The sequence below is a fragment of the Neltuma alba genome, unplaced genomic scaffold (genome assembly GCF_004799145.2).
Source record: "Neltuma alba isolate B1F8T4 unplaced genomic scaffold, ASM479914v2 tig00011601_pilon, whole genome shotgun sequence".
NCBI lineage: Eukaryota > Viridiplantae > Streptophyta > Magnoliopsida > Fabales > Fabaceae > Neltuma > Neltuma alba.
The window spans coordinates 295,393-306,179 of NW_021636253.1; the positions used below are offsets into that span (position 1 = coordinate 295,393).

A 10,787-nucleotide genomic window follows, 5' to 3' on the forward strand; every position below is an offset into this window, starting at 1 on the left:
TTGGACCATCCCTTAGAAAATTTGATCAAAGCTTTGGGTGAAGGTCTCAAAGATATTTGATCAACATTTTGGAGACAGGGTCAGTGGAATTTCCTTACTCTCTATACTATGTTTTTGATTTAGTGCTGTCTTTTCCACACACTACTAATTGGGTAGGAGGACCGCGTTTCTTTGAAATTTCAAATTTGAGGATCAGGCCATGTGAAACTTCTCAGAAGTCACACGTATGGAAGCTGTATTATGATAAATCTCTAAAAGTTAGCTTTGCTTTTATTTATAATTTATTATGATTATTTATTATTCATTTTGTTCCATCTTTCATTGACTTGGTTGACTCAATCTATTCCCCTAAAATCTTATATATCTTCCTCTTAGCCCGGTTTGTTTCCTACTACCAATCGTTCTTAGATCTGAATCGAAAGCAGTCCCCTTTTTTTGGCATATCGTAGCCAAGCAATTTGATATGGCTTCATCTTCTTCCTCTGCTCCATCTTCCCAATCTCCAAAGAAATATGATGTTTTTATTAGCTTCAGAGGTGAGGACACCCGATTCAACTTCACGAGCCACCTTCATGAAGCTCTTCGCAGAAACCAAATATATACATACATCGACTATAGACTTGAGAAAGGAGATGAGGTATGGCCGTCTCTCGAGAAAGCCATTAAAGATTCAACTCTGTTCCTTGTGGTGTTCTCAGAAAACTATGCATCTTCCACGTGGTGCCTGAAGGAGCTTGCAAAAATATTAGAGTGCTCCAAAAATCAAGGTTGCTTTGTTGTGCCGGTGTTCTATAGAGTGGATCCTTCACATGTGAGGAAGCAGTCTGGGAGTTACAAGAAAGCATTTGAAGAACATGAGTGCAAAAGAAACATCAACAATCAACAACTGCAAAGGTGGAGGGAGGCTCTTACTCAAGCTGCCAATTTGTGTGGTTGGCATTGTGGCTTCAATAGGTAACTACATATTTATGATCTTCCTCTTATCATTTTCATCCACGCCTGGGGCTAAATTAAATCAATCTTTGAGGCATTTAATGGAAGTTACGCTGATGATCATAAAGAGAATAGCTTCTCTTGTACACTATGCTTAACCAGTCCACCGGGTCAATCAATTTACTCTTATGATATTTTAATCTCAATCGCTGTTTCACTATGGTCATGACGATGCATTCGTAGCCATAAGATGAAGCTGGAATTTCACACACACACATATATATATGTGTGTGTGTGTCTAGTTATGTCATCTAATATAAGTAATATTTCTCAAAAAAATATTATAAGAAATTTTAAAAATTGGCAAATCTTCATAGTTACATGTCAATAGAAATAGTTCAAAATTTGAAATGAATAGATAATGTGGTATTAAATTTGGTGCCTCTTTATTTTTTTCAATGGTGTGTAGGGATGAAGCGGAACTAATTGAAGAAATAGTGAATCGAGTCATGCAAAAGTTGGGCCCTAGGTATCAAAGTGAATATTATCTAAAAGGCTTGATTGGAATTCACAAAAGAATGGCAGATGTAGAATCATTGTTGGACAAAGGTTCAAACAATGGTGGCTGTCAATTCATTGGAATTTGGGGAATGGGCGGTTTAGGCAAAACAGCTCTTGCAGAAGCATTATTTAACAAATTATTTTTCACATATGAAGGGTCTTGCTTTCTGAACGTAATGGAAGAATCAAAGAAATATGGAATGGATGCTTTAAGGAGAGAATTCCTTTGGAGGTTATTAGGGGATAAAGAATCTCACATTGGCAATGCAATATATCCTCATACCATAAGTAGGCTCCGTCGGAAAAAAGTTTTAATTGTGCTTGATGATGTTAATGATCGTGCACAATTAGAAAATCTAGTTGGAAGACTTGAATTTGGACCAGGTACTAAAATTTTAATAACAACTAGGGATAAGCAAGTGCTTGGTAAGGAAGTGGATGATATATATGCGCTTCATGGTTTGGATCCTGATGAAGCTTTTCAACTTTTCTCCTTGAATGCCTTCAAAAAAGGCTATAGTGATCCAAAGATAAGCGAGCTAGCAAAAAAAGTAATTGAATATGCAGGTGGAAATCCATTGGCCCTAAAGGTTTTAGGCCTCTTCTTATGCGGCAAAAAGCAAGAAGCGTGGAAAAGCCAATTGGAAAAGCTTCAAAAATTACCTTGCCCAAAAGTCAATGATATCCTTAGATTGAGCTTTGAAGGACTTGATGATGAGGAAGAAAAAAATATTTTCTTGCATATCGCATGTTTTTTCAATTATTATTATAATGTTGAGAATGTAAAAAAATGGTTAGATGCATGCGGTTATTCAACCGAGATTGGATTGACGAGACTTGAAGATAAAGCTCTTTTAGATATTGATAGAGGAAAAATACGTATGCACAATCTGATAGAAAAAATGGGTAAACAAATTGTTCGTGAAGAATCATTAAAACATCCTACATGGTGCAACATATTTTGGATTTTCAAGAAAAGTTCTGAAATATTGACGAAAAATATGGTAAGTGTGAAATTTATACATTTATTTATTAAAAAGATTGTTGAATTCCAAATTCCTATTTGATTTATATAATTTTTTATTAATATTATTATTTTTTGTTTGTTAGGGAAGTATTGAAGGCATGATTATGGACCTTTCGGAAGTTGAAGAGACGGGCGTGATTATTAAAGCATTTCGTTCAATGCCCAATCTAAAGTTTCTTAGGGTTTATGGAAATTTAAATGTTCAGCTTAGGAACAAGTTAAATGCTTCTGGCATGATGTTTTTGTCAAAAAACCTCATGCTATTGGATTGGGTGGGATGCCCTTTAAAGACCTTGCCGACAACATTTAAGGGTGAAAATCTTGTTGAAATAGACATGCCCTTCAGCAAATTGACAAAACTTTGGGATGGAGAGCAGGTAAATTTTATATTTTCTCTTTAAAATATTATTAATGCATTAGTTGAAAATTTTGATTATGTGCCTTTTCTTTAGTCTTAATTATTTGTAAGCCTTTACCTATGGGTCTTTAAAACCTCTTAAAAAATTCAATGACAGACTGACAGCACCTGTTCTAAAAAATGCATTTGTATTTCACCATCACACCAATATTTATAAAGATTATTGATTAAGTGTAATTTTAGAACGTTGTAAAACCTTTCGACATTAATAAGTAATTTTTTAGTAAAACTATTAAAGAACGATAAGAGAGAGTAATTATTTTCATTTTTGCCACCAATCTTACCATGGATTTTTTTTTTTTACAGAATCTTGTGAATTTAAGCAGAATCGATCTTCGTGGATCACAAGACTTGATTGAGCTCCCAAATTTTTCCAAGGCCATACATCTTGTCCGAGTTACTCTCGATTATTGCACAAAATTGCAGAATGTTCATCCATCTATTTTATCTCTCCATAGCCTTTCTTGTTTAGAGCTAACAGATTGCAAAACCCTTGCCAGCCTCACAAGCAACACCCATCTCAAATCACTGTGTATACTCAAATTGACAGGATGCTCAGGACTAAGTGAATTTTCGGTGACCTCAGAAAAATATTGGATTCGCTTGTCGCTTCATGACGCAGCCATCAATGGTGAGTTGTGCTCATCAAGCGGACACCTCAGCAGAATTGGTGTTTTGGATCTAGGAAGATGCGAAAGTGTGACAAGTCTCCACAAATTGGTTGACATGCGCACCCTTGAACGCCTTGATGCTGATTATTGTAATAAGTTAGCATCAAATCTGTGTTCCAAATTTGATGAGATGCGTGCTTTGCACTTTCTACGGCTGACTAATTGTAGTGAATTATATGAAGTTCCTGACAACATCAGCTTGTTGGCGTCATTAAATCTGTTAAATCTCTCGTGGAGTAATATAGAGACCTTGCCTTTAAGCATCAAACATCTTTCAAGCCTGCAACGTCTTTTCTTCAAGGGATGCAAAAGGCTTCGGTCTCTACCACAACTCCCTCCCTCTATCTCACTACTGGACGTCAATAACTGCCTGTCCCTTGAGACTTTACATGTACCTTTAATGAGTGTACATTTACCTTTGATTGAAGATAGAGGAGACCTATTATATTATGAAGAATTCAGTTTCAGAAATTGCATGAAGTTGGATGGGCAGTCAATCAAAGCTGTTGAGGCCAGAGTGCTACTTGCCATAAATAACAACAAAGCCATTTATTTCCAGGCTAATATGGAATATCCGGGAAGAAGAGTTGCAGAGTGGGTCATGTATAGGACTACACAGTCTTTCCTGACTGTGGATCTCAGTTCGATTCCACAACCTTGGGATGGCGGTTTCATTTTTTGCGCCGTCATTTCTGGATCATCATGGTGGACAAATATTACAGCCGAATTGTTTATTGATGGTCAACATGCTTCCACGTTTGAGCACTACTCTCTCGGTGAGTACCTGTTATCAGATCATGTTGTTCTTTGGTACGATCAAAGGCAGTGTCGAGAAGTACAAGGGAAAATTGAAGAAAAGAAAATAGAAGCCCAAAGCAACACTTCTTATCATCCATTGCTTCAATTTGAATTCGCAGCCTTTTCGCGTGATGAAACAACAGTAGAGATCAAAGAGTGGGGGGTGTGCCCGACATCTGCAGTTGAATATCAAAATTACATCAAACAAATTCAATTGGCATTATTGCATTGCAAATCGGCCTCTCGAAAGCGCAAATATCACAGCTTACTTCGATGAATTTCAAGAAATTGTTTTTGAGTTTTACAGCTCTCAAGTTCAATTCATCTGCCCACTACTTCAACTTTATATATCACTCTCGCGCCTCGACCTCAAAATGGTATGCTCTGGTTTTAACTACTAGTGATAGAAATGCTTTTTTCTTGTTTTTAAATAATTTGTACGTTCTGATTACCACATCATTAAGTTGTACCATTGGCATTCATATGATTAATTTAACATTTTTGAAGAACTGGATTCAACTGATGGACATTAAGCTGACTATCTCTTACTTCTACTATGTCATAATCACGGGAAATTAATCGAGCAGATTGAGAAAGAAAAGGATTTATGGACATTGAGGAAGCCACTGAAGGAGCTTGCAAATATGAAGAATATGAGAAGAACAAGAAACAACAGGTTCGATCTTTGAACATTAATATCTGCTCATCTTTCTTTTTCAATCCCTGTCCCTCTGATGGCTGCAGGAATTTCCATCTCATTTGTGTGTGTGTGTGTGTATTCACAAGGCTGCATCCATTAAAGTCGTAAACTCATAATCAGCAGCCTGAAAAGTTTGATCTCGTTCAATTCATCCGATCATCTTGCTCTGAAAAAAAGTTTTACAACAGTTTTGGAAATATTTGGGAATCTGCAAAGTTGCATTTAATTAGGAATACCCTAAAATCTCAGCGTCTGTGTTGCGTGTGATCCAAATTAAATGAATAAAATTCTGATAAAGAACAAAATTTAAGAGCAACAATGAAACACTACGAGAAGCTAGCATACAAAAGTTAGAAGGGAATTAACACAAGTGAATAAATTAAAAGATAAAATTAAGACAGTGGTAACAGTTTCAACTACACCGCGGCTGTCATAGATAATGTTATTGAAATTAATTATTCTGTTGCAACAGATAAAAAGATAAATTAAAATATAGTAAGATAAATACTTAGATGTGATTGTGTAGTAATAATAATGATAATGATAATGATAATAAGGAAGAACTGCAAAGCATAAAAATTTTATATCCTGACTCGCCCAACATATGTCACCTCATACACATGGTGTCAGGCCCTGGCTATGGCAGTACCAATTTGTTGAGGTTTGTCCTTGCATTTTATTTCCTCATAATTTTTTTGGAGCCAATTTATATATCCCAAATTAATCATGCCAATGAAATCTTATATGTTGTTGGTTTCAATTCATCCATGGATTCTGTTCACTTGTTTGATGCTTATTTTTGACAGATCCCTTGTCAGCTAAGCAGAGTAGAAGGGCTCATTGTTCAAAATGAATCAGCAATGCTTATAGTCCACTCTTCTCATAATTTTCTCTCTCTCTACTCCCTGTTTTCCATTCGGTGCCGTCTTTTCCATTCAGCATTAGATGAACCAAAAAAGTTGCATCGATGACAATATGTGAAAAGCATTCATACATTTTGATTTCAAGGTTCGATTTCATTTTGGTCTGCAACTCTGGGATTTTGTTCCCTTGCATAACTCTGTCAATGAGGATTTTCTTGGCACAAAGGGCCATTACTCTTGGCTTACGGTTTAAATGAGTCTCTTTCTTTAAGTACTCTGTTAATAACTACTCTTGTGCCTCTCCTTCCGCCCTCCCTTCTTCGCAACGTCCGCAAAAAGAGAGAACTTCATCTTTTACTTCTTATTTTCCAAACAGAGTATTCGTTCTTTGGCCGCTCTATTCACAACACACCTCACATTCTATTCTACATGTGGATCCCCATACGTATGCATCATAATATAACGAACTTAATGGAACAGAGCAGGGAGTGAGAGACTAGCTGAACCTGAAAAGCTACCTTGCATTTTCAAAATTATTCCCTCACTTCGATTTCATTTATTCCTTCAAACAAACAACTAAAGTCCAAAACAATGCATTTTCTTTGGGCTACAAGTTGCAACATTACATAAAAAGGATTTTTAAAGGTAACATGATGAAAAAAAAAATTTGATATATAATTTGGTTGATTCTGATCTTATTTAGATCTATGTGGCAAATTTAATCAAAATATATGCTGAATAGGATGACGTACTGTTTCTATTAAAAATGGCAAACTGTAGAGGCCATATACTTATAACTGAAAAAAAAAAGTAAATTTACTAGAACCTGATTAAAAATCAAGTGAAATTCTAAAGATTTATGAATTAATTTTTCCTAAATCTTACTCGCAAAGTATTCAGATGTGAGACTCATAATTGATTTTCCCCGGGGGGTGGACAGAGAGACTCATAGTTAGGAAAATATTAATTGGAGAGTTTTTTTCCCCTTGTTTTTTCATGGTGCTCAAATTGAGAACATAGAAGAAAGTTTTAATTAATACTCTTCTTATTCTTAATATAAGACATATTTAACTAATTCTTTTCTAAAATATCATAATCATTTCTCTTAATATCCTTCTTTTTTTTCCTATTTAATTATGGTTAATGTAGTATTTATAAAGATAATTTAAAAATAATATATAAATATAACAAATAAATTTTATGTTTAAAATTAAAATTACCTTAACAACTAGACGATATATTAACGATTGAGGAGTAACTTGAAAGAGGCCCATCTCTTTTTGTAAATGGTGGGTTTTATTCTATGAAGTTTCGCAGTCATTATTCCGTTGACTTGAATCAGCTCCAAGACCAGCTTAATTGTCCTCCCCAGTAATATAGAGCCCCCGAGGCCCTGTTTGTTTCCTGTTGGATTCGTGCCTGCTTATGTCTTCCCTGTTTTTGCTGCGTGCATAATTGGTCAGCATGCACTTATTAAATTTGAATCATTTGTATTGTTTTATTAATCAAGCTTTAATTTGGGTGAAGGCCTTTAAGCAATTTGGGAGAAAGTCTCGAGGTCATGTGCAAAGTACGCATTAAAACTCTTCGGAAGTCACACGGAAACGGGTAAAAATTGGCTACGTTTTTAGTCGTCTCATTTGTTGTAAAGAACAAAGACTCACAAATACATTACTTTGGGCATTAGAATTCAAAATAAGCAAATACAGTATTAAAGAAGCGCTAATTATGAGCCAAAAAAATCAAATAAAAATAGATCAAATGAACATACATAATTTATAAAAACTTATCTTTTGCATGTTTTGAAAAGCAATAATAAAAATGCAAATTTACTTTGTACAAACCCTCATCATAATAAGAAGCAACCACATTGATTTTTGATTAATCAGATTCAATTTAATATTTTTTTATATTTGGATAATTTTTTGTTTTAATATACACAAAATTTAAAATAAAAATAATTTTATAACTGTCACTTCTTAAAAAAACTAAATTTATTATAAATAACTAGAGATTAAAAATAGTGGCACTGGAATAAGTTACGGCAAAAAAATAAAAGATCTTGTTAGTTGTTTTTTTTTTTTCCAGAAAAAATCTTGTTAGTTGTTAGGAGCCTCGCTTGACCCAAATTAACTGACTCATTGAAGCATGCCAAACTTTCTGGAAGTTACTTTATGATTTCCAGAACTCAAAATTAATTATGTAAATACCCTACAATAATATAATAGCTGTTAGGGAAGTGATAATTAAGTCCAAAAGATCAATAATTACAATGACAGCCCAGATGTTAAATATTTTAAAAAAAAATAAATTATAAATATCACTCAAATAAACAGCAATTACTAATCTTAAACAAGATATTTAAATTTTAAATAAACCTTTCAGTATTTCCAATTCATTTTTTAGCAATTTCTTTGAGAATTTAACTGCCTTTAAAAGACTGCTCTTTTAGCATCTCACTCTTTTTACTTATAATTATTGGTTTTTCCCCCCATAATCTCCATTTTTCATCATTTGTATACACATGCCTAGAATTTCTTGGATACTCCTCTTATATCAAGAATTGTATAATTCATAGATTATAAAAATACAAAAGTACTTATAAACTTGTTAAATTAAAGCAAAAATAACATGGTGTAGTCTCACAACCATCACTTTTTGCAGTGAGACCCATGATAATATTTAAAAATACTAAAAAAATATCCCTAATTTAAAAAAAGGTCAATTGTGTAAAAATAACCCTAAACTTCTAACCGAAGCACTAAAATACTCCTAACGTTAGTTTATAAAAATCAGTTGAAATAAAAATCAATATAATCAATCTTAATCCAAACAAGCTCATATATTTAAATTCTGATAGAACTGAAAAGCCAAAAAAAGCCATAAACTAATTCAATTTCGGCGTTTCCTTGTAGTATGTGTATTTAAGAGAAACGATCAATATAATTAAGAAGAATATTTGATTGTGAGCATAAAAGAAAGTGTTAATTTTTTCTTTTTTTAATAAAAAAAGAAAAAAAGGAAAGCTTTAATTAAGTTCAGAGCGCAGAGCTGCTGGAGGGCCATCCCCATTTGAAATGGATCGCGTTCCGTTCCATGGAGTTTCGCAGTCATTGTTCATCATTTTCCAGTTTCCACTGTTTGAAAGGTGGAGAGTCACATGCGAAAAAGCCAGATTCCATTTTCGTAGGCAAACTGACCATCTTTGTATAAAAGTCAAAAGTTGCTTTTACTTGCTTTTTTTGTGCATTTGCTTTTGTTCTAAGATTGCCTCCAAAAAGCCAGATTCCATTTTCATAGACAGACCGACCATCTTTGTATAAAAGTCAAAAGTTGCTTTTACTTGCTTTTTTTATGCATTTGCTTCTGTTCTAAGATTGCCTTGGCGTACAGCATTACGTTCTCCATTGTCCTCATATAATACAAAATTATCTAATTTATATATACGTACCAATAAACTATTTTAACTGAATTATTATGTCTTAAAACTTTTTTTTTTTCATTTTTCTACTCTTACCCTCAATCTATACTTTTGCATGTTCTGAGCTTCAATCCGAGTTGGGATAAGTCTTATTTTTTTAGTAAAAATATAGTATCGTTCATCAAGAAGAAACACTATATGACAATAGACTGGCAAGATAAGAAGTGCTGAGTTATGTTATTATTCATAAGGGACTTTTTATACAAAACATTATTTAATATCATTCCTCAAAATGAGAGATATTACTATTTAGGAGGCTCTTCACCATCAGCCATGTGCGTGGGCCTTAGAATTTCTGGCACTTCGCTTTGGCTTTCTGCATATTGCGTGTCATTATTCAATAATTTGCTCCACAATATAATGCAAGTATATGCTATGTACTACCTGAATACTGTTTATATTTCTACTTATTCTTCCTGTCTTAAATATAAAATTTTTATACATACGTGTATAAGAATAAGAATCTTATATTTAGAATTGGAAAAGTATAATATATAAATAATTAATTCAGATCGATTAAATAAGTTAATTGAATTAACTATTTATAAAACTTTAAATTAATTTTTTAAAGTTTCTATTTATATTGGAAACTACTTTTTTTTTTATGAAAAAGGCTATAAGTAATTAAGATAAGAAGATACATACGAGCCTAATGTGTGACTTCATCTCTCTTACACTACTGTAGAGGCCATATACTTATAACTGAAAAAAAAGGTAAATTTACTAGAACCTAGAATTATTCAGATGTGAGACTCATAATTGTTTTTCCCGGGGGGGTGGACAGAGAGACTCATAGTTAGGAAAATATTAATTGGAGAGTTTTTTCCCCTTGTTTTTTCACGGTGCTCAAATTGAGAACATAGAAGAAAGTTTTAATTAATACTCTTTTTATTCTTAATATAAGACATATTTAACTAATTCTTTTCTAAAATATCATAATTATTTCTCTTAATATCCTTCTTCTTTTTCCTATTTAATTATGGTTAATGCAGTATTTATAAAGATAATTTACAAATAATAAATAAATATAAAAAATAGATCTTATATTTAAAATTAAAATTATCTTAACAACTAGACGATATATTAACGATTGAGGAGTAACTTGAAAGAGGCCCACCCCTTTTTGCAAATGGTGGGTTTTATTCCATGAAGCTTCGCAGTCATTATTCCGTTGACTTGAATCAGCTCCAAGACCAGCTTAATTATCCTCCCCAGTAATATAGAGCCCCCTAGGCCCTGTTTGTTTCCTGTTGCAAATAATTCTTAGATCTGAATTAAAAAGAGTCCTTACTCTTTTACAACTGCCATGAATCTTTTTCTATTTTTCCTGTTTAT

The 10,787-nt window shown here is 33.3% G+C and overlaps 1 protein-coding gene across 1 annotated transcript; it reads left to right on the plus strand.

Annotated features, from left to right (window-relative positions):
- Positions 1-463: 463 nt before the first annotated feature.
- LOC114715597 (disease resistance protein RPP2A-like) lies at positions 464-4,685 on the plus strand. The gene is made up of 4 exons (XM_028900457.1): positions 464-954; positions 1,403-2,084; positions 2,605-2,898; positions 3,246-4,685. The coding sequence occupies exons 1-4, from the start codon at positions 464-466 to the stop codon at positions 4,683-4,685; spliced, it is 2,907 nt and encodes a 968-aa protein (XP_028756290.1).
- Positions 4,686-10,787: the final 6,102 nt, after the last annotated feature.